This window comes from Macaca fascicularis, chromosome 1, assembly GCF_037993035.2.
Source record: "Macaca fascicularis isolate 582-1 chromosome 1, T2T-MFA8v1.1".
Classification (NCBI taxonomy): domain Eukaryota; kingdom Metazoa; phylum Chordata; class Mammalia; order Primates; family Cercopithecidae; genus Macaca; species Macaca fascicularis.
Window position 1 is genome coordinate 148,932,432 of NC_088375.1, and position 24,977 is coordinate 148,957,408.

Here is a 24,977-nt window from a genome sequence, read left to right on the forward strand (position 1 = left end):
GTCATGCTATCTCCATATTTTGTTGTATAAATATAGATTTTTATATATTATAATTACTATTTATTAAATATAAAGACTTTCTAAAAATGAAGTGCAGCATGTAATATATATAATTAAGAAAGGTGTTTTGCTTTTCTCCCCATTTTTATGTATTAATGTAAAAATTACAGTGGTTTGGCTGGGCACGGTAGCTCATGCCTGTAATCCCAGCACTTTGGGAGGCCGAGGCTGGCGGATCACCTGAGGTTGGGGGTTCCAGACTAGCCTGACCAACATGGAGAAACCCTGTCTCTACTAAAAATGCAAAAAATTAGCCGGGCATGGTGGCATATGCCTGTAATCCCAGCTACTCGGGAGGCTGAGGCAGAAGCATCGCTTGAACCGAAATTGCACATTGCACTCCAACCTGGATGAAAAGAGTGAAACTCTGTCTCAAAAAAAAAAAAAAAAAAAAAAAATTACAGTGGTTATTACAAAATAAATATCATGGACATTTTCTGTAATATGAAACCATAGCAAAAGGAATATTGAACTTAGAGGCAGAAAACATGAATTAAGTTTCAACTCTCCCATTTATTGGTTTGCAGTACTTGGGTAAGTGACTAATTCTCTGTTATTATCTGTATTGGAATAGAGAGAGAGAGAGTAGGTAGGTATATAGAGTTTGTGTGTGTGTGTGTGTGTGTGTGTGTGTTTTCTTTTTTGTCTATATTAGGAAGTGTTTTTTTGGTCTGCTTGTCCTATCAATTACATGAGAGAAGGGTGTTAAAATCTCCAACCATAACCGGGTTTGCCTGTTTCTCACTTTTTCTTGCTTATACTTGTAATTAGTTGCATTCAAATTCACAGTTGTTATATCCTATAATTTGTTAGCATTTGCCCATTTCCATGGTGTAAATACTTGTACCATGGCTGATTTCAAGCTACAAATAGATTACAGAACATGAAGACAGGAAGAGATAACATGTTGGGTCTAAGAAGCTAGTCCAAGTTGGCTTTAGCCCACCATTGGTATGTCATCCTGTTAGAATGATTATTCTGTCATTATGAAATATCCCTTTTCTGCTTATTATCTTAATGTTTACTTTTTCTATTGTTTGTATAATTATACCAGTTTTCTTTTGGTTAGTGTCTGCATGGCATATCTTTGTCCATCCTTTTATTTTTAACATTTCTGCATCCTTACCTTTATTGTGTTTCTTGTAAGCAGCATGTCATTGTATTTTTATTTGTAATCAACGTTGGCACCTTTAGACTTATTTAGGGTATTTGGTCTGTTTACATTTAATGTAATTACTGTTACATTTACATTTAAACCTGTTCTCTTACTATTATTGTGTATTTATCTCATCTCTGATTTGTTTCCTCTTTCCTCCTTTCTTGCCCTCCTTTTGAGTGGTAAAATATTTTTTTCTATATTTCCTCTTTTAGCTACTAGCCATACATTATTTTTATTTCCTTTTAGTGGCTACCCTAGAGACTACAGTGGTCACCTTCATATCCTTGACTTTATAGAGGCTGTATAAATTAGTACTTTTCGTGATGGCTCATGCCTGTAATCCCAGCACTTTGGGAGGTCGAGGCAGGTGGATCCTTTGAGGTCAGGAGTTCAAGACTAGCCTGGCCAACATGGTGAAACCCTGTCTCTACTAAAAATACAAAAAAAAATTAGCCGGGTGTGGTGGTACACACCTGTAATCCCAGCTACTTGGGAGGCTGAGGCAGGAGAATTGTTTGAACCCAGAAAGTGGAGGTTACAGTGAGCCAAGATCACACCACTGCACTGCAGCCCAGGTGATGGAGTGATATTCCATCACAAAAAAAAAAAAAAAAAAAAAAAAAAAAAAAAAAAAAATTAGTATTTTTCCACTTTTCAGACAATGCAAGCCCAGATCATGCTACTGCACTCCAGCCCAGGTGATGGAGTGAGACTCTATCTCAAAAATAAAATAAATAAATAAACAAATAAATAATAAGTGCTTTTCCACTTTTCAGATAATACAAGAATATTACTACATTTTAATTCCATTTATCTCTTCCTGACATTATGTGGCACTACTCTCTGTATTTTTATTATACATATATTTAAAACTCTAAATATTTTAAACTGACCATTTCGTTTTTTCTGCCTACTTATCGTTTTCTATGCTTTCTTTTTTGTTGTTTTTTAAAACATTTTTATTGATATATGACTGTTGGACATATTTTGGGGATACATGTATTATTTGGGGGATACATATAATATTTTGATACATGTGTACAATGTGTAATGATCAAATTAAGGTAATAAGAACATCCATCACCTCAAACATTTATTTTTCCTTTGTGTTGGAAACTACTATTTTTAGTTGTTTGAAGAACCTCTATACTGTTTTCCATAATGGCTGTCCTACTTTACATTCCCACCAACAATGTATGCGCATTCCCCTTTCTCCTCATCTCCTTGCCAACATTTATGTCTTTTTTATAGTAACCATTCTAAATGGGATAAGATGGTATTTCATTGCACTTTTGATTTGCATTTCCCTGATGGTTAGGGATGTTGAGAATTTTTTCATATACCTGTTGGCCATTTGTGTATCTTTAGAGAAACATCTATTCAGCTCTTGTGCTGATTTTTTAATAGGATCATTGGGTTTTTTGCTATTGAGTTGGTCGAGTGCCTTAAATATTCTGGTTATTAGTCCCTTGTTGGATTGATCATTTTCAAATATTTTCTCTCATTCTGTGGGTTGTCTCTCTTCACTTTTTGTTGATTGTTTCCTTTGCTGCACAGAAACTTTTAGGCTTGATGTAATCCTATCTGTGTACTTTTGCTTTGTTACCTGTGCTTTTGAGGTCTTAGCCAAAAAATCTATGCTTTTCTTTCCTTTGTTACCATGCTTTCGTCTGGGATAATTTGCCTTCTGCTAGAGAACCTCTTTAAGTATTTCTTTTCACGGCAGATCTCCTGTCCTGACCAAAATATATGAGTTTGGCCCTCCTATGCAAGACTGGCAGGTTTCATAGTTTCAAAAATAAGTATAAGCTAAACCTTCAATATATGTCCTGTTGAGTGTAATTTTTTCCTTATTACCTATATATTAATTGGCTCTGTTAGCTATGATGAAGTTGTTGTCACCTAAGCCTGGGTACACAATTATGCAATCTGTGTGCTTCGGATTCAGAGTCCTAGCATTGTTTAAAGCCAAGTTAGAAAAATGATACCTCTTTAGAGAAGAGCAACTGATGGGGAATCTCAGCTGTCATCTTGGCTGTGCCTAGCAGTAGAATTTTAGAACTGCACACAAGTACAAAAAACAATCTCAGTAACAATCCATTAAAAATAATTGCATTTTATTAGGTATCGAGTTCAGAACAAATTTATGGTTGAAATGCAATAAAACTTTTCACTTTTTTTTTTTTTTTTTTTTTTTGAGACAGAGTCTGGCTCTGTCACCCAGGCTGGAGTGCAATGGCACGATCTCAGCTCACTGCAACCTCCACCTCCCGGGTTCAAGTGATTCTCCTGCTTCAGTCTCCTGAGTAGCTGGGATTACAGACACCTGCCACCACGCCCAGCTAATTTTTGTATTTTTAACAGAGACGGGTTTTCGCCACATTGGCCAGGCTGGTCTTGAACTCCTGAGCTCAGGTGATCTGCCACTTCTCCTCCCCAAAGTGCTGGGATTACAGGTGTAAGTCACAGTACCTGGCCAGCTTTTCATTTCTTGAAGCAAATAGTTGAAACTCAGTTTCATGAAAAGTGCATTCCTCATGAAGGTATAAGGATCTTCCTCAGCTACTAGGAAATAAAAACTTTATTTAAACTTTAATGATATTACATTTAATTTTTTCACTTAAGCATTTTCAGTACATAAAAGAGGTTCTCATTTAACTAATAATGCAAATTCCAAGATACTATATAAAACATTCACAGTTAAAATAATTTTCCCAAATGTTTCCCACATAATTCAATATGATCCAAAAATACTATGTATTTTTTTTCAAGTCTTCATACAATGACAAAACAACTTTGTAGAAATATTTAAATTAGTAGGCATTAGCAAGTTTTCGGTTTGATAGTTGGAAGCAAGAAATTTAAATAATCGGAATTTCTTGAGCTTGGGTTTTATAGCCAAATATTATTCTGGCTAGTAAAACTTGCTCCTTTTAAGCCTTGTGTTAAAGAGAAATAATAATAATAAATTGAAATTTTTAAAAAAATTCTAAAACCTTTTTAGAAATAAATTTCACATACGTCTCTGCAACAAATACTATGCCTTCTGTATCAGGTCCTGAATTTCTGTAGTGATTACCCAATTATTGGATCCTTCTAGAGGAACATCAGTTGAGACTGAACCACCTAAATGTATGATGTATCTGTTTGATCCAAATAATGCTTTGCCAGTAATCAGTCCGGGCAATTCTTTGGAAACGGTTATTTGTGTGGTCATAATAGGTCCGTCCAAATCACGGTATAAGTCACTATCCCCTGTTAAAAATAATCGTACCCAGAACTAACTAGTAGTTTCTTCCCTCACCACTTACTTCTGTTCCCCAACCTTAGAACCCAAGCTCAGGAAAAGAATCTGGCTCTTTATCACCTGCAGGATGAAGAAGCGCAAGCTTCTCTGGAAGGCCTACGAAGCCTTGGTGACCTGATTTTTGATCACCTGTCAGCATTTTCTCTTTCCTATCAAAGTCAGCAATCTCCATCATATTTAAATATCTGTCCTAGTCTGTTCTCTGTTGCTAGAACAGAACACCACAGACTCAGAAATTTTTAAAAAGAAGAAATTTATTTCTCACAGTTCTGGAGGTTGGAAAGTTCAGAGCATGGTGCAAGTATCTAGTGAGGGTTATCCCGCGCCAGAAGGTGAAAGCAATGATACAAGAGGCAACCTGGGCTGGATTTGTTTTACCAAAACTCAGTCACGTGATAACTAACCCACTTTCACGCTAAGATTAATCATTCGTGAATGCTCTACCCTCTTAAACCAATCACCTCTTATTAGGCCCCTCCTCTCAACACTGTTGGGTTGGGGATTAGGTTTCCAACACATGGACTTTTGGGGTACACATTCAAACCACAACACTCTCTGATGTTCCCTGAACATACTCTACTTTCTCATTCCTATCTGGAAAGCTCTCCTGCCCTGTCCTCCCGGCCAACTCCCATTCATTCGAGCTCCTCAGAAAAACTTTCCTAACTTTCCTCACACAGGAATGCATGCTACTTACACTTAAGATCACATTCTATATTCTAATTTCTTGCTTCAGTGTTTCATTTTTGCTATTTTCATGTTTATCTCCCTTCACTGAACTGTGACCTCCTTGTAGGCAAATGGTAGATTTTAATACTTACAATCACTCAGCACAGCACAGTGTGTGATGCATAATAGGTGCTCAAGTCCTTCATGTTTTTACATTTTATTGTCATGTATCAGACACTGTACTCTGAGTTGTTGAGAAAAAAATGCAGGGTCCCTGAGAGCTTACTCTCTGGAGGAGAAACTGATGTTAATCAAGTGATAATACAAGTAAATACATAATTATTATAACTTGAAATAAGTACTCTAAACACACACACACAGACACACACACACACACACAAAACCATGATCTAGGTTGAGCATGGGGGAGGAGGAGAGGTCAAAAATGCTTCCCTAAGGAAGTAGTGCTTGACTTGCTTGCCATCTGAAGAACTAGTAATGAGAGAGAAAACTGGAGAGAAGATACAGGCCAGAATATGAGGGATCTTCACAAGGCTATAATAAGGATTTAGTTCTTTATCCTAAAAGCAGAAATTAGGCATTGAAGGTTTTTAAGGAGGTGACTGACATTATCAGACTTTGATTTGTAACAATGCTCACACTGTACTTTGGAGAATGAATTGAAAAGAAAAATAATGATTGAATAAGTGAACATATTAATAAATTAACTAATATGTTAATTCTTCACTATGTTAACCTCATCTAATTGAAATTTGAATTTTAATACACTTCTGGTATAACACTGTGTAACTGAAACATAATATGAGCTACATATGTAACTTCAAATTTTCTAATAGCCACATTAAAAAACATAAAAGCTCAGGCACAGTGGCTCAGGCCACCCAGCACTTTGGGAGGCTGAGGAGGGCAGATCACTTGAGGCCAGGAGTTCAAGACCAGCCTGGCCAACATGGCAAAATCCCATCTCTACCAAAAATACAAAAATTAGCCAGGTGTGGTGGTGCATGCCTATAATCCCAGTCACGCTGGAGGCTGAGGCACAAGAATCACTTGAACCCGGGAGGTGGAGGCTGCAGCGAGCCAAGATGGTGCCACTGCACTCCAGCTTGAGTGACAGAGCGAGATTCTGTCTCAAATAAACAAATAAAAAGAAACAAGTGAAATTAATGTTAACAACATACATAACATAATATATCCAAAATAATATCACTTCAACATGTAATCAGTACAAAGGTATTATTGAGATGGTTTACATTCTTTTTTTAAATATACTAAGTCTTTGAAATCCAGTGTGTATCTTATGCTGACAGCACATCTCAATTTAGATAACTACGTTTCAAGTGCTCAGGAGTCACTGTGGCCAATGGCTACCATATAGCAAAGTGCAGTTTTAATACCTTCACCCAGTGGTTCCCAAAGCTGCTTATACATCAAAAGTACCACCCAGATACACTTGTGAAAAATATAAATTGCCCAGAAACTCTCTCCATTTTGTTAAATACCTCTAGGGAGAGATCCAGAGATCTGTTTCTGATTAAGTACACCAGGTGATGCTGATGCAACAGTTCGTGGACAAGCATACGCAGTTTCTGAATTGCCTCAAAGTTGTGAATATAATGAAACATTTAGGCATCCTGGAAAAATTTGAGTAGTGTTATGGGAAGCCCAGAAGAAAGGATATTTGGGACACCCCTCAAATAATTTCACAAATTCTTTATAATACAGTATTGCTAAATAAAAAGTTCAATCTGGTAACTTCTGGTTCCTGAAAAGATAGCAAACTAACAAAGCTATTGTCTCCTGGAGTCTCCAAATCCATTCCTGAAGATGCCACATATATGGTGGGGCAGGAAGGGTGATAAATAATGAGCCTAACTAGGAAACTCTGAAAACCCTTAGGAGGTGAAAGGGAGTTGGGTCCATTGTGATGGAGAAAGGAAAGCCTGGAGGGATAAAGAGGGACACTAATGGAGGTAGAGGGTGGAATGAAAGGATAGAATCTCTGATTGTTCCCTTTTCTACCCTACATTAGCTTGGGTGGATCATGGCCCACCTCAACTCGAGATGGTTATAAAAACCAAAGTCAGCCTAACAAGTCCAAGGAGGCAGAAGAACACCAGGAAAACTGATAACTGTGCATACACGTTGGTTTAGAACAGTTCTCTTCTTCCCTCCACTCAAAAGTCTAGATGATTACCGCAGACGACAGCAGCTCTTGGAAATGGGATGGCAAAGTGGGAGTACTAGAAGTTAACCTGAGAGGCGTATGCTCTTCATAGGAGGGCAGACTGGGGCTAGTGGAGCCCGGATTGTAACACCAGAGGTTTTCTACCATGATGCTCATCGACTCTTCTGCTTACCCTCCACATTTGAAAGAATGACCAGAAGAGTTACAATCCAAGTCCTATGCTTTTGATCCTACCTTCCAAATATGAATTACAACTATGCTTGCTAATACTCTCAAAGGAATAGATCTCCAGAGAAAATATTATAAAATCTGGAGTGTAATTCCAAAAGATTTTTTAAAACTGGATAATTTATGCTGGAGGGACAGAATTAATGGGCAAAAAACTGAAGATTTTTGAATAAGTCAAAAGTCGGGCATAGTGGCTCACGCCTGTAATCCCAGCAGTTTGGGAGGCCAAGGTGGGTGGATCACCTGAGGTCAGGAGTTCAAGACCAGCCTGGCTAATATGGAAAAACCCTGTCTCTACTAAAAATACAAAAATTAGCTGGCTATGGTGGCGGGCACCTGTAATCCCAGCTACAGGGGAGGCTGAGGCAGGAGAATCACTTGAACCTGGGAGGCAGAGGTTGCAGTGAGCCAAGATCGCACCATTGCCCTCCAGACTGGACAACCAGAGTGAGACTCCATCTCTAAAAAATAAATAAATAGGCCGGGCGCAGTGGCTCATGCCTGTAATCCCAGCACTTTGGGAGGCCGAGGCGGGCGGATCACAAGGTCAGGAGATCGAGACCACGGTGAAACCCCGTCTCTACTAAAAATACAAAAAATTAGCCGGGCGTGGTGGCAGGCGCCTGTAGTCCCAGCTACTCAGGAGGCTGAGGCAGGAGAATGGCATAAACCCGGGAGGCGGAGCTTGCAGTGAGCTGAGATCGCGTCACTGCACTCCAGCCTAGGCGACAGAGCGAGACTCCGTCTCAAAAAAAAAAAAAAAATTAAAAATAAATAAATAAATAAATAAATAAATAAATAAATAAAATGAGTTAAAGGAATACCTTCAGAGAGATAAAGAGGGATATTAGAAATATGAAGCAATAATAAGCTAGAGACAATGGTTATGAAAAACATAGTAATTGAAGTGAACTTAGTGGATAGGTTGACTAACAGATTGCATACCATCAAATACCAAAATAGTAAGGTAGAAATTGCTTGGGGAACTCTCCCAGAAAGTATCTGGAAGCAATAAAGAGATGGGAAACATAAAAGTTAAAAGGTATGCAGAAAACTCTGATAACAAAACCTAACAACATTACAAGAAGAAAGAACTACAGATAAATAAATATCCTTCATAGACATAGATGAAAATTCCTAAACAAAATATAAGTTAATTGAATCCAATTATGTTGAGATATTATAAAACATTCGAGTTTATTAAGGTTGCAGGATATGAAATCAAAATACAAAAATCAATTTTACTTCTGCAACCTAGCAATGAAAAATCCAAAATGAAATTAAATGAGTAATCCTCATTTAAAATCATATCAAGGCCAGGTGCGGTGGCTCATGCCTGTAATCCCAGCACTCTGAAAAGCTGAGGTGGGCGGATCCCTTGAGCCCAAGAGTTTGAGACCACCCTGGGCAACATGGCAAAACCCCATCTCTACAAAAAAATACCAAAAATAAATTTAGCTGGGCATGGTGGCATGCGCCCGTGGTCCCAGCTACTTGGGAGGTTGACGTGGGAGAATAGCTTGAAACCAGGTCGAGGCTGCAGTGAGCCATGATTGTGCCACTGCACTCCAGCCTGGGTGACAGAGGGAGACCCTGTCTCAATTTAAAGAAAAAAATCACATCAAGAATAAAATGCTTAGGAATAAATTTAGCAAAGGATATGTAAAAACTTGTACACTGAAAACTACAAAGCATTGGTAAATCAAGTTAAAGACAATCTAAATAAAAGACAATCTAAATAAATGAATGGCATTCCGTTTTCATGGATAAGACACAATGTTGTTAAGATGACAATCCTCCCCTCACTTATCTATATATTCCACACAATCCCAATGAAAATCCCAAGTTCTTTTGTAGAAATTGACAAACTGGCACTAAATATACAGAGATGCAAACAACCAAGAATAGCCAACACAATTTTCAAAAGAAAAGAAAGTTGGACTTACTATAAAGTCATAATAAAGTGTGGTATTTGTGTAAGCATAGACATATAGATCAATGAAACAGAATATAAGGTCCAGAAATAAATCTTTATCTTTGTGGTCAATTGATTTTTTAAAATATCAAGGCAATTGAAGGATAAAGAATAGGCTTCAACAAACGGTGCTTGGACAATAAGATATCCATATGTAAAAAAAAGAAACTTAAACCATTACCTTGTCCACCTTATGGATGATATCCTTAGTTCTACCACATGTGGGTTCCACCAACTGTGGATCAAATGTCCACAGTTGGTGGAACCTACAGATGTGAAACAATGGATGCAGATGGCAGATTGTAGAACTTGAGCATTCTCAGATCTGTGGTGGTCCTGGAACCAGTCCTCCACAGAAACAGAGGGATGACTCTAGATACAAAAGCCAACTCAAAATGGATCACAGACCTAAATATAAAAGCTAAAACTATAAAACTTCTAGAAAATATAGGAGAAATATCTCTTTGCAACTTTGAGCTAGGCAAAAAGTTATTAGTGTGACACACAAAAAAAATTCATTTAAAAATTGAGAGGCCGGGTGCAGTGGCTCACACCTGTAATCCCAGCACTTTGGGGGCGGGTGAATCACCTGAAGTCAGGAGTTTGAGACCAGCCTGGCCAACATGGTGAAACTCCATCTTTAATAAAAATACAAAAATAATTAGTCAGGTGTGGTGGCACCTGTCTGTAGTCCCAGCTACTCGAGAGGCTGAGGCAGGAGAATCACTTGAACCCAGGAGGTGGAGGTTGCAGTGAGCAGAGATCACGCCATTGCACTCCAGCTTGCGTGACAAGAGTGAGACTCCGTCACAAAAAATAAAAATAAAACTTGATAAACTGGATTTAATTGAAGTGCAAATTTTTTGCTCTTTTAAAGACACAACTAAGAAAAGGAAAAGCCAAAAACTGGAAAAAAGTATTTGCAAACCATACAAGGAATTGGTATTAATTATGCATTGCTTTGTATCAATTATCCAGAAATTTGGCAGTTTCAAACAAGAAACATTTATCCTTTCCCACAATTTCTGAGTGTTCGGAATCTGGGTGCAGCTGTTGGCCAGAGCCACAGTCATGTAAAACTGGACTAGGACTACAGAATCTTCCTCCAAATTCACTCATATGCTGTTGACAGGCTGAAATTCCTTGCTGATCGTTGACCAGGGCATTAGTTTACCAAGGCCACTATAATGAACTAGCACAGACTGAGTAACTTAAATTTATTTTCTCACAGTTCTAGACGCTAGAACTCCAAAATAAGTTGTCACCACCAGTCTTGTTGTTTCTGAGGCCTCTCTCGCTGGCATGCAAGTGGCCACCTCACTGTACCACTGTATAGTCTTTTCTCTTTGCAGGCATCTCTCATGTCTCTTTTTGTGTCCAAATTTCCTCTTCTTATAAAGATATCAGTCAGATTGGATTAGGGCCCACCCTAATGGTCTCATTTTAATGAAATCACCTTTAAAGGTTCTATCTCCAAATACACTCACAGTCTGAGGTACTGGCTGTTACGGATTTAACACACAAATTTGAGGGGACACAATTCAGCCTGTAAGAGCCAGTAACTTCGGCCCACTGCCACATGGGCCTCTTGGTACTCACAACCTGGCAGCTTGTTTCCCCCAGAGTGAATGATCTAGGAAGGAGAACAAAAGAGCAAGAGCCTAAGGCAGAAACCACAGCCTTTTTCCAAACCTAATCTTAGAGGTAACGTATTACTTCTGCTGTATGCTATCAGTAACACAGACCAATCCTGGGATGATGCAGGAGCAGTCTACACATTGGTCTGAACACTGTGGAGGTGGAGGGATCACTGGGGGACATACTGGTGCCTGTCTACCACAAACCTATATGCATAATATATGAATAACTACTATAATTTGATAATAAAAGGCGTCAATTAAAAAGGAGCAAAAGATTTGAATAAACATTTCATTAAAGAAAATATCTAAGTGGCCAGTTGAACATGAAAAGATGTTCAACATCATTAGTCATTAAAGAAATGTAATTTAATAACATTAACGAAATGTAAATTAAATTCGCAACGACATATCACTACACATCTATGATCAAATAATTGATAATACTAAGAATTGGCAGGGATGTAGAGAAACAGGAACCCTCAGCCAGTGGGAATGTAAAATGGTATAGCTACTTTGGAAAACAGTTTGGGCATTTCTTTAAAAATTAACATAAATTTATATGGCCCAGCAATTCCACTCCTAGTTATTTACTTACGGGAAATGTAAACACGTCCACACAAATACTTGTATATGAATGTGGAAGCAGAATTATTCGTAATAGCCTAAACGGGAAACAAGGCAAATGCCCACCAACTGGTACATGCATGAAAAAACGTGCCACATTCATACAATGCAATTCATACAATGCAACTCAGCAAAATCGGGCATTAGGCACTTTCACCTAATATATTTATGATGTTCTCTGAGAGAATCCTGCAAAATGCTGCAGAATCCTGCAGAATGCCTGCGTCAGGCTGTTACTTAGAAAGAATGGAAACAAAAATTAATGCCCTCTTTCCTACTTGAAACCCATCAGGATTCCCAGTTATCTATTGAGTTTGTGTCCGTCACTGCTAGTTAATTCCCATGCATGATCTCATAATCTTCGCAATGACACTGAGATTTGTATTAATAATACCATGGTCCCTAGTTTATAGCTTTAAGAAACCAAAGCTTGGAAAGGCGTAACATCAGGTGTGTCTATTTTCATACAAGATTGGATTTAATGGTTAACACAGATGAAGGTGGGTTTTCCCATTTCCAGAGTGTAAGGGTTTCGCTTCTCTCCCTCTGCCGGTCTCCTCCACTCTTCACACCGAGTAGGGCGTGCAGGGTAGCCTAGGGTGTGGCCCAGGAGGCTTCCCTAGGGCAAGGGTGTAGTGGAAACCAGGCGGGAGACGAGAATACCACTGGGCAAGTCACGCAGTTACGCTTGTTGGCCCAGAGCATCCGGCAGGGCCTCCGCAGAGCCGTAAAGAGTTCTACAAGTCGTGAAGTGTCGAGGCGCAAAAGCGTTGCTTTACGGCGATTCGAGCAGTCGCGTCAAGCTGACTATTCCGGGCTTTTGGCTACTTGGCTCTGCACGTGGGCCGCTGTAGGTATTCCGATCGGTAATTCCGCCTATTGGTGTGCAGCAGCCACATTGAAGGATAGAGTGGCAACAGAGGCCAAGTATCGTGAGTTGATGGAGTTTGCTGCTGAAAATGAAGGGAAGTCTGGGGGAGGCCTCCACAGCGTAGCTGAGGGGGTGCGGCTAAGTCCAGAGCCTGGCAGGGAGGAAGTCAGGGACTTAGCACGGGCGGAGGAGGTCGGCGGCGGAGAGGAGGGGAAAGGGCTGACAGGGATGAAGGAGATAGGGGATGGAGAGAAAGGAAGTGGACAAAGGCCAGAGGAAATACCGATGGACCTAACGGTAGTGAAGCAAGAAATTATGGACTGGCCAGATACAGAAGGCAGATTGGCTGGCCAGTGGGTAAAACAGGAGGTGGAGGATAGGCCTGAGGTGAAGGATGAGAACGCAGGCGTATTGGAGGTGAAGCAGGAGACGGATAGTAGTTTAGTGGTAAAAGAGGCGAAGGTGGGTGACCCAGAGGTAAAGGAAGAGAAGGTAAAGGAAGAGGTAATGGACTGGTCAGAAGTGAAGGAAGAGAAGGATAACTCGGAGATAAAACAGGAGGAGAAGTTTGTTGGTCAATACATAAAAGAGGAAGTGATGCATGGAGAGTGTGTAAAAGAAGAGAAGGATTTCCTGAAGAAAGAAACCGTGGATGATACAAAGGTGAAAGAAGAGCCTCCGATAAATCACCCGGTGGGTTGCAAGCGGAAACTGGCCATGTCAAGGTAGGGCATGGGGAATTCCATTTAGGGGAATAAAGCTGTGGAATCCTCATGTCTAGAGTGAAGGAAACCACACTATCAGGAGAAGGTGGAATAATGAAAAATAAGCACAAGTTTGGGTTTCTGGAGGCAGACGGCGTTCGTGGGGGTGGGTTGGGAAGTGGAGGGTGTTGTGGATGACAACACAACAAATTCAGTGAAAATATATGAAGTTGGTAGTGTCCAATGGGTAATGGGCAAGTTAGGAAAGTGAAAATTCTGGGGACCAAAAGATCATTTGGAACTGGATCTGGCTTAACTTAATATGCTCTTTACTCGGTATTCCTTTGAGAGAGAATAGAGATGAGAAAGTGTAATAAAACCAACAATGACAACGTAGAGTAAGTTAAAATTAGGCAAAATTACACTTGACCTCAATTATCAAGCTTCTGCATGGGTGCTGTGAATATTTATTGCTTTTGATTTAATTTCCTTAGTGTGTGGATCATGTGACAAAGGAAATAAGAGTAGTCAGATTCTTGGGAATATTACCTTCTAGAACACAGTGGGCTAAATATAAGTAACTGTAGTTTGGTTGTCAGTATCCCAAGAGCATAGAAGAGCAGTTGAGGACAGACGATGGGTTACATGGCATTTATAGATTATTTCGATGCTCATTCTAGATTAGGTGTGGAGTTCAGGAAAAAAGATGCTACTACTACTCTCTAAATTTCACTTGGCCTTATATTCTTTTTCTAGTGTGTGCTTTAAAAATATCTAAACATAGCTCATGGATTGGACTCCTGGATACACACACATAAAATCATTACCGCATTTCCAGGAATCACAAGTTAAAATATCAGTGAATAATCTCATTCCCTGATTAGAGTAGAAAAAGAAGTCAAAAGCAAGATGGGTTTTAAACATTTTAATACATTTTCCTGAGTTATGTCACTAACAACATTGGAAATGTAGTTGTTTTGGGAAGGTTTCATAGAGAATTTTCAAATGATGTTCAACAGCTATCAAATATTTTTTCAGAGTTACTTGTCACTAAGTTTATAAGTTGGGACATTCTAAGTTTATAAATAAATAGAGTTAATATTTGATAATTTAATGTTACATGTGGGCTTTTGCAGGTGTGAAACTTGTGGTACAGAAGAAGCAAAGTACAGATGTCCACGTTGTATGCGATATTCCTGCAGGTATACATGTAACTTCCTACCTTTTAACCTGTATCTGTACCTTTCTTACCCTAAAGTATAAAAGTACTTCCCCTTTGTCTTTTCAGTTTGCCCTGTGTAAAGAAACACAAAGCAGAACTGACATGTAATGGAGTTCGAGATAAAACTGCATACGTTTCAATACAACAGTTTACTGAAATGAATCTCCTAAGTGGTAAGCCACTTTATGCATAGCAAATTGAGGCTTTCTGGCCATTGGTGTATGTCATTTGTTTATTCTTCTGTTTTGAAATTTTTAGATTATCGATTTTTGGAAGATGTGGCAAGAACAGCGGACCATATTTCTAGAGATGCTTTTTTGAAAAGACCAATAAGCAATAAACATGTAAGATTTTTTCCTAATTTCTTCCAGTTAGAAGTCCTTCAAATCAATTAGATTCTTTTTTTTTTTTTTAACTTACCAAATAATATATATTAAGTGGCTACCATGATGTAGAGCTGTTCTGATTACTTAAGGATATGACTGTGACCCAAACAAAGTCTGTCCACTCGTGGAGTTGTATTTAGTGGGAGATACAGGAGATGAGTGGAGGAACAAATGTAATTTCAGGTAGAGTTAAGTTCATATAGAAGATAAAGAAGGCTCAAGAGATTAAAGAGAGAATGAAAATGGTCTTTGTTGGGGAGAGATTGTCAGGGTACTATTTTTGATACAGTGGTCAGGAGAAGCTTCTCTAAGAGATGATATGTAAGCAGTGATCTGAATGCTGAGAAAGAAGCTGTCATGAAAACATTTGGAGGAAGATTATTCCAAGTAGGGACAAAAGTAAAAGGAAAGACCTGAGTCAGAAACAAGGATGTCTGGTTTGAGGAATTAAAAGATTGGCAAGGTAACTGAAGCATAGTGAGTGAGAAAGAGAGTATTGAAAATGAAGTTAGAGTAACTGGCTCATTCCTGTAATCCAAACACTTTGGGAGGCTGAGGCCGGAGCATTGCTTGAGCTCAGGAGTTCAAGACCAGCCTGGGCAACATGATGAAAACCTGTCTCCATGAAAAAATACAAAAAGTAGCCAGATGTGGTGGTGTGCCCTTGTAGTCCCATCAACTTGGGAAGCTGAGGAGGGAGGATCACCTGAGCCCAGGAAGGTCAAGGCTGCAGTGAGCCGTGATTGCGCCCCGCACTCCAGCCTGGACAACAGAGTGAGACTCTGTCTCAAAAGAAAAAAGAAAAGAAACTGGTGAGGGTTTCTAATTCTAAGTGCAAATGGAAACCATGGCAGGGTTTTGAACTTAAATTTGCCTTTTGAAAAACCGCTCTTGCTGCTGTGTGAACTTTAGGGGGGCAAGAGTGGAAGACTAGAAGTAGGGAGACAAATTCTGCAGCTCTTCCCACAGTCCTTGTGAGATAATAGTGGCTTGGTTATACTGTTGGAATTATTGCGAAGGGATTAGATTCTGATTTTGAAGGAAGAGCTAACAAGACTTGCTCTTCTAATATACTCAGTTTTCATACTCTTACATTCCTTTTTTAATTCCTTAAATACTATGCAAAATTAAAGTTTACATATTTGGAATTTTTTGGCAACTGGTGTTGTAGAAATTCATGTATGGTGTGGTTAAATCGTATCCTGGAATTGTGTTGATTTTAGTATTGGAGTTGCAGAATTTTAAACCTTTTAAACACCTTGTTTTATTGGTATTATTGATACAGACATAATTACATCACACATATCTGAAAGAAAATTATTCATATAGCAACTCTTATTTTTCCTCAAACTTAGTTAGGCATAATTAAAATTCTACCTAAAGATAAATTACTTTACAATTTTTTTAATTGTGAAGTATAGCATGTATATTTTCTAAAAATCACAAAATGGAAATACACAGTTTAATGAATAGTTATAAAATGAATATTCATGTAACTACCACCCCAGTCTAGAATTAGAACATTACTGGCTTCCCAGAAGTTCCATGCCACCCTCTTACGCCCTTCCCTGATCTTTTCTCATTTGTTAATATTTTTTTCTATCTTAGGACTGTACCACAATATGTGTATGCATTTTTTTTTTTAATGGATTTTGGATTTTCTGTAAGAATAAAAAACAGTTTAGAAAAAATGCCACTACTTTTGTCTATGAATTATAGTATGCATGTGAACATGTTTTCATAGGGTTTATACCTGGGGATAGAATTGCTTTGTTGTGTGGTATGCATATCTTCAATTTGCCTAAATGTTACCAAAACATATTCCAAAGTGATTATACTAGTTTACACTCTCACCAATAGTGTATGAATGTACCTGTTGTCATATTCTCACCAGTCCTTAGTTTGGTAAGACTTTAAAAATTTTTGTCAATCTGTTAGCTGTGTAATTTTATTGTGGTTTTAAATGTGCAGTTCTCTAATTCCTGATGAGATTGAACCACGTTTCAAATACTTTATTGGCCATTTGGATTTCCTCTTTTATGCAGTGCCTGTTAAAGTCTTTTGCTCATCTTTTCATTGGTCAGCTTTATTTTTCTTACTGGTTTGTGAGAATTCTTGGTATTTCTTGGATGCTAGTGCAAGCTGGTTTTATGTTGTAAATATCTTCTTCTAGTCTCTGTCTTGTCTTTTCAATCTATAGTGTCTTGTGGTGAATGGATGTTCTTAGTTTTAATGTAGTCAGATTTATCATTTGTTTCCTTTATAGTTAGTAGGTTTATATATTTATAAAGAAATTCCATCCCTACCATGAAGTTAGGAAGTTATTCTCTCATAATTATTGCCTAAAACCTTCATACTGTTGTATTTTACACTTATGTCTTTAACTGGAATTGATTTTTGGTATCATGTACAGAGGAGTTCCCATTTAATTTTTCATATGGATAATCCACTTTTCCCAGCACCATTTATTGGAAAGTTCATCCTTTCCCTACTGCTCTGTAGGACCACCTTTGTCATATATCAGCATCCCTATGTGCTTGGGTCATTTTGTGGCCTTGTCTTTTCCATTTTGTTGCCCTACTGATATATCCTGCACCAATACTATGCTCTGTCAATTACTGTGGTTTTTTACTGAAACTTGTTATCTGATTAAGTCCTCCCACTTCCTTTTTTCTAAAGTATGGCTATTCAGTGCTGTTTTCAAGGCAAAATAATTGCGAATCTAAGCAAGGGATGGCCCATAGCCCTAACTGCTAATGAATTTTTTTTCTTTTTTCCTCTGTTTCAGTGTAACCATACAAGTTTCCTAGCTTGCTCTAAAAGTAGAGATTGTTTCTGGTTCACCCTTACCCTGAAGGTGTATTAGGAGGGTTGGTCACTGCTGTTATAATTATTTATAATAATCACTACCATCACTGAAACCAAAGTCCTCTAAATTATAAAATTACATGTAATTTATTGAAACATTTTCCTACTGAGCCAGTGATAGCTGACCCATCCTTTCCCTTGGTTTATGACTTGATTCTGACTTTACATTGCAAATTCTAGATCCCTATTCACTTAACAAAAAACTTGCATTTATATTTTGCCTTTTCTTTGAGTGATCTTTCTTCTTCCTTGACTTAATAAAAATCTGGTATTACTTCCTTCATAATTCTGGAATTGCCCAGTTTAGCTTAATCAACCCAAGTGGTCAATGTAATAACACATGTCAGAGCCAGAATGTTCTCATATCCCATTTTGTGCTTCTCACAACAGTGGTTACTTTAAGCTAGGCCTTGTACTAGGCAATGCCATGGCTCTTCCCTTTAGTGAGCTGTGTAGTAATAAAATCAGAGATATATATATACAGCTAACTGGTAAAACCATCAGTAAAAAAAATCAAGAATTGTGTAGGTAGCCCCTGTGATTGCCAAATGACCTGTGTTTTTGTTTGTTTTAATCTCCATTAAATTCTTCTTTGGCTCATAGAACATATGGGTTAAAAGCACAAGCTCTGGAATTAGACAGACCTGGGTTTGAGTACAGGTTCTGTCTTTCTGGGATAGCTGTATGATTTTGGGGTCTCACTAATTCTTATTGCTAAAATGGAGATGATAATACCTATTCTCATAGTGTCATTGTGAAGATTACATGAGGTTACTGCTTAGAGCTGTTATAACACTTAGGTTCTCAGTAAATCTTAACTATTATTGAACATTGTTTTACTCACTCTTTAAATTTAAGGAATTTAAAAATTAATTTGTCTGTTTGGTTTTGGTTGTTAGATGTACTTTATGAAAAATCGTGCCCGAAGGCAAGGTATTAACTTAAAACTTCTACCCAATGGATTCACCAAGAGGAAGGAGAATTCAACCTTTTTTGATAAGAAGTAAGTTTCTAACTTTAGTATATCAGGTGTTCTGATTTGATCAGGATCATTCTTTAAGGTTTGGTTGCTATAGAGCATTGCTACCCCAAATGTGATTCTCTAAACTGTTTGTTATTGGTCCATGACAAGATAACTGTAGCAATTGTATGTCATGTAACTCTAATAAATATCTGGGTGCATACCAGTCACCTAGGTGTCTTGTTAAGTATGCTTGTGATTTTTTAGTAGGCCTGGGTTGGAGTTTGATATTGTGCATTTCTAACAAGCTCCTCAGTGATGCAGATTGTTTGAGAAACATTTTGAGTAGCAGTGCCCTAGAACACTCTCATACAATAGAAATAAACTGTTTCTTTGAGACCTAAGATACCAAGAAAGTATTTCAGGGACTTCCAGGACAAAGCAAGTAAAAGCAGGACTTCTGTACTGTTTAAAGGCAACTCTGCTTTTTTCTTTCTCCACTGGGTTTCCAAATAAGATTTCATTTAAAAGCTGTCAATGGAGAAGGGGCCTTTGAACTCTTGAGTACAGATAATATAACAGAGATTAGTTTGCTGCTGTCTGAAAATGTTGGTTGAAAAGGCCCCAAGAGTACAAAGGAGAACAGGATCCCAAAGTACTTTAAGCCAACTAAATTATCAGATAATACCTTTCAGAAGTCAAGATTTTGCATTTAGAATTTTTAAAAACTTGAGGGAGTCCCTCCCTTTCCAGCCCCTTAGTAACTGTGGGGCCTTGAACAAATCACCTTCCTTTCTCTGGGCCTCAGTTGTATGATATGGGGAGTTGACCCAGGTCAGCTCTATGGTGCCTTTCCAGTTGTACCCTTCCAAAAATTGAAAAGACAAAGCCATCAGAATTATCATTATTCTAGTGAAACTTCTACCTTTTCAAAGCTGTTAACATAATTAGAAGATGGCGTTATCCATTTATTTTATATAAGACGTAAATATTTGTAAAAATGGTTTTTCGTTTTTCCTGGTTACCTTCCAAAAGTAATGCTGAAGCAGGTGGATCCCTTGAGGCCAGGAGTTTGAGACCAGCCTAGGCAACATGGTGAAACCTCATCTCTACTAAAAATACAAAAATTAGCCAGGTGTGGTGGCACCCAGCTGTGGTCCCAGCTACTCAGGAGGCTGAAGTAGGAGCATCCCTTGAGCACAGGAGGCAGAGGTTGCAGTGAGCCAAGACTGCACCACTGCACTCCAGTCTGGGCAACAGAATGAGACCCTGTCTCGAAAAAAAAAAAAGTGAAGTAATGTCTTGCGTTTATCAAATGTGAGATGATTCTTTTGTGTGTTTTGAAACTGACATATTTAGAAATTGACATAATTTGAAGTTTATGGTAACTGGTTAGAAGTTTATGGTAACTGATTAGTGCCTTCTCAAATACAAAATGTGTTCCTGTTTTATGAAAGAAACCATTCAGAATGATTGTAATCAGAGATTAGTTCTCAGTAATGAAAAGCAGATGGCCTCAAGTATAACATTTTTGTGTCTCTAGATACATGAATGTATGCGGAAAGTTTTTACCAAGAATATTACACTCAGTATATTTTCCAGGTTTAGTATATTTGTGGTTGTTTTGAAACTCCCCGGGTCTCTGCAAATGGCAAATCAGATTCTTCTTGTGTTAGTCTTTTGTTCATAAATTTATAGAGATTTGGGATTGGTTTTCTTAAATTTTTAGTGTTTCCTAGGAGGAGATTAGCAACATAGTATGTAATAATAGGCTTTAGAATCCTTTTCTTAGTCTTTTGCCATCTGCAAAATGGAGCTCATGATAGCTGCCGTATAGAGTTGTGGCCTTTTAGTGTATTCATTCACATAGGCAGTAAGTGGCATATGGGAAGGAATCAGTTTATAGTAGCTATTGTAAAAATAATACATCTGTATCATTAAAAAGTTTAAAGGAAAAATATTACCTGTAATTCCACTATCTAGAGTTGGCCACTAATAAAATTTCATAACGTTTCCTTCTAATCATGTTTTCTCTTTTTTTCATGTAATAAAGTAAGACATAAAATACTTAAAACTATATAAAGTGACATGACTCTGCTCAAGTTAAACATTAATTTTTTATGAATAAATGCACATCCTTTTTTCCTGCAGCTAGATTTTCCATTTAGCAATATATTATGAACCTCTTTTCTTGTTAATGCAAATCTGCCTCATTATTTTTAAGTAGGATATTCCACCTTTGACTATATCCTGTTTCATTTAATTATTCTCGTATTCATGAACACTTATTTTATGTCTTGTTTTTAATTATTACAAATATCACAGTATTAAACAGCCTTGAACAAATTGTTTTGTGTGCTTACATGACTTTGCTTTGTAGGATCAATTCCTAGAAAGCAGAATTACTGGATTAGAGAGTACAATGTATTTAAACTTTTGAGAAAAACTCTGCATTGTCTTCATAAAACATTACCACTTTGTACTTTCATGAAGAAAGTATGAGTGCCTATTTTAGTTATACCTTAACTTTTGTTGAATATTATCAAACTTTTTTGTGGGCAGCTTTATTAGAGAGGTTGAGCTCTTGGATTTTTTATTTCTTGTTAAGACATTGCCAGATGTCCACTGCAGGAGGCAGAATCACCCCCATTTGAGAACCACTGATTTAGATAAATACAGAAGATGTACTTATTGAATGTATAGTTCTAATCTTTTCTTGGTCTATATAATTAATATAATGTAGACAGAATCAGGATTCTGATGTCTTATACTTCACCTTTAAGATAAAAAAATAAAGACATTTAGAATTACTTTGAGATATTTGTATCTTATCAGCTGAGCAATAAGATACAATGAACACATGAAAATGAGCAAGGTTTTAGATGATTGCAGTGGTATTTGCTGGAAAGAGGGAAGAAGGGGAAATGAAATTTTTTCAAAGAATTCTGTTCAGCTCCCATGCCCCCAGTATTCTAAGAGACTAGTTTTCAATACTTTTTTCTAATAACTTTCAAAAGTTGGTTATAACTTTGTCTCTGATCAATGTAAATTTGCATGTTGCCTCTACTATTTGATTATACATTAGGTGACCTTGGGCAAAATCTGACTTACTGGGTTATTGAGAGGATTAAATGAATTATTAATAATAACTAAAGTAGTACCTGGCACATAGTAAATAATATACAGTGACATTGAAGGTTTACATTCCCTTCACTGAAATTCTTAGGAATATGCCACATTTACTGTATATTCCATTTACCCCTCATAGGTCTGGGACAGCACTGTGTAATCAAACAGTACTATTTGTGCAGTGAAACCTATAAATGTTTACCTTATAATGGGTAAATAATGATTGTAGACTGACTCAGGTTTTGCTGCTGAAGGAGTTAAAAATCTCTCAGTTTTGGAGATTTGGGAATTGTTGATATGAGAAGTTGGTCTTGTTCTAAGATTATTATTAATACGCCCTAGGTATTAAATTGATTGCTTGTTTAAGCAACTTGAACTGCAGTATAGTCAAAATCTCAAGTTAATGTTGCTTAAAATTTAAATGTTTTAACTTTTGAGGAATCTGAATGAAAAATCTTTTGTACTGTTTTTGTAACTTTTCTATAAAGTCTACTTTTTTTTTTTTAAGTTTTAAATTTAAAAGCCCCCATATGAAGTGTGATGAATGTGCCATTGTACCTGAATTACTCTGTAGACCTATCTGCAGGTGATTGTAGCAGCTGACTGGAATAGGTTCATTCTAATCCAGACACCCTTTATAAAGCAGGCATTTTCACTGACTCTCCTAAAATTATATGTGAAATTATGTGATGTGTGAATTTTTCTAAGAATAAGTACTGCAGTTTTCACTGAATAGTCAAAGTGAGGTGAAGTCTGTGAAGTCAAAAATGTATGCAATGGGGATGAATTTTAGAGGACTATTTTAGAGGAATTTGCAGGAGTGTCATAGTGGATGGCTGTAATCAATAAAGTTAAGTTCAGGGAGGCTTATATAAGTTGAGCCAAAGCAAGGCTGACATTTGCTGTTAAAAATAGAGAAGCTTGATAAGGAAATGTTGGCTGTCCTGCTTATTTTGGAGCAGATCCCAAGCTACTTTAAAATAGTGGCTTTTTCAGAGGTAATTCCTTTACCTCATTCATCTCTTTGTGGGGTCTATAGTTTTACGTTCACTTCCACCCAGTGCTAATCAAATTTGTTGGAAAAAATATGAAAGACCTATATGAAGAAAATGTAATTTCTCCTGAATGACTTAAAAGATGTATTTAAACTTTTGAGAAAAACTCTGCATTGTCTCCATAAAACATTACCACTTTGTACTTTCATCAAGAAAGTATGAGTGCCTATTTTAGTTATATTTTTTTAGTTTAGAAAAAAAGTGCCATATTCTTAAAAAGCTCAATATTGTTTCTTAAGTGATCTTTTAAGTCTGATGCAATCCTAATCAGAATATCAGTGGGATTTTTTTTGTTGTTATTTATTTATTGAGAAGACAATTCATAAATAACTGAAGTTTATTTTGAAGAATAACATGGCAGAAGTGCCTGGAAAAATCTGAAAAAAGAAGAATGATGAGGCTGGACTCATTAAAATTTATGAAATTATACTAGTTTTGTGGTGTTGGCCTAGAAATCTGTAACTAGATCACAGAAAATAAATAGTATATTTGGTTTGCTAGTATATGATCAAAGTAACATTTCAAAGTAATACAAATAATTACTTAATAAATGGAGTTGAAACAGCTTGCCATTTGAGAGGAAATGCTGAATCTTTTACTAAATAACATCCAGGTGGATCAAAATCTTAAAATGAAATAAAAATACTGGAATATTTTCATAATCTTGAAGAGAAGAAACATCCCATCCAGAAGCCAAAAGGAAAATAATTAGTAAATTTACATGGCAAAAAAAGACCATAATAAAGTCAAAAGACTGGATCAAAAAAGTCTTTAACATATATGACACAGAGTGCTTATGCTTTATTAAGAAAAAAAGACTAGCAACTAATTAGGAAAGGGGCAGAGGACTTATAGATAGTCATAGAAAGATATGTCTACATACGTAGTATTTGACTGATAAACATTAATAATATCTAGTATAATGAAGATATGGGTTAACCAGGCCATTTTTCTCTTCCATTGTTCTTGAGAGTTAAATTGGTATGGTCCTTTTAGAAGGCAATTTGGTAATGTTTCTCAGAATGTTATATATTTTATTGTATAAAATGTATATTACATCTTAAAATGTTATAAATAAGTACTCAAGGAATTTAGCCTACAGACATATTTGTAGATGATCTGCAAACGAGATATGTGTACACATATATCTATTGCAATATTGTTTTTAGTAGTGTAAAAACTGGCACCAACCTAAAGTATCCTTCAGTATGGACTGAGTTAAATAAATGATGGCACCTTCATACCATGGAATTCCATGCAGCTATTAAGCAAAAACAATTAGACGTAGAAGTATTGTCATGGAATACTATCCATGACATGTTCAGTGAGAAAAAAGAATTGGAGTTTAAAACAATTGTCTGAAAGATTAGGAAGCTCACTTTAAATTGGTGGTTGTAAAGCAATATGTCATCTGCACAAAAAATTTAAAAATTAGCTTGGTGTGATGGTGAATGCCATGATTGCACCGCTACACTCCAGCCTGGGCAACGGAGTGAGGCCTTGTGTCTTAAAAAAAACAAACAAACAAACAAACAAACAAAAAAACCGGTAATAAATTAGCGATTCTTTGGATCTGAATCCCTTTGGGAATCAGCTTAAATATATGAGTTCTGTTTGGTATATACTGTATGTCTGTTAGATAAGAAAAACTTCATAGATGAACCATGTTGTTTTTTGTTTGTTTTGAGATGGAGTCTCGCTCTGTCGCCCAGGCTGGAGTGCAGTGGCACGATCTCGGCTCACTGCAATCTCCGCCTCCCGGGTTCATACCATTCTCCTGCCTCAGCCTCCCAAGTAGCTGGTACTACAGGCACACACCACCACACCCGGCTAATTTTTTGTATTTTTAGTAGAGACGGAGTTCCACCGTGTTCAGGATGGTCTCGATCTCCTGACCTTGTGATCAGCCT

General features: G+C 37.3%; 1 protein-coding gene across 3 annotated transcripts in view; it reads left to right on the forward strand.

Annotated features, from left to right (window-relative positions):
• Window positions 1-12,662: 12,662 nt before the first annotated feature.
• The window catches only part of ZNHIT6 (zinc finger HIT-type containing 6), a 54,032-nt gene continuing 41,717 nt past the window's right edge, over window positions 12,663-24,977 (forward strand). For 2 of the 3 annotated variants that reach the window (XR_001484370.3, XM_005542834.4), the window contains exons 1-5: window positions 12,663-13,467; window positions 14,583-14,648; window positions 14,735-14,841; window positions 14,927-15,012; window positions 18,822-18,925. Coding sequence is in view for 1 of the 3 variants with exons in the window: in XM_005542834.4 (XP_005542891.2) it covers window positions 12,812-13,467; window positions 14,583-14,648; window positions 14,735-14,841; window positions 14,927-15,012; window positions 18,822-18,925 (1,019 nt within the window). In the remaining 2 variants the exon portion in view is untranslated. The remainder of the gene's footprint in view (window positions 13,468-14,582; window positions 14,649-14,734; window positions 14,842-14,926; window positions 15,013-18,821; window positions 18,926-24,977) is intronic. The other variant, XR_012418190.1, reaches the window with a different exon arrangement.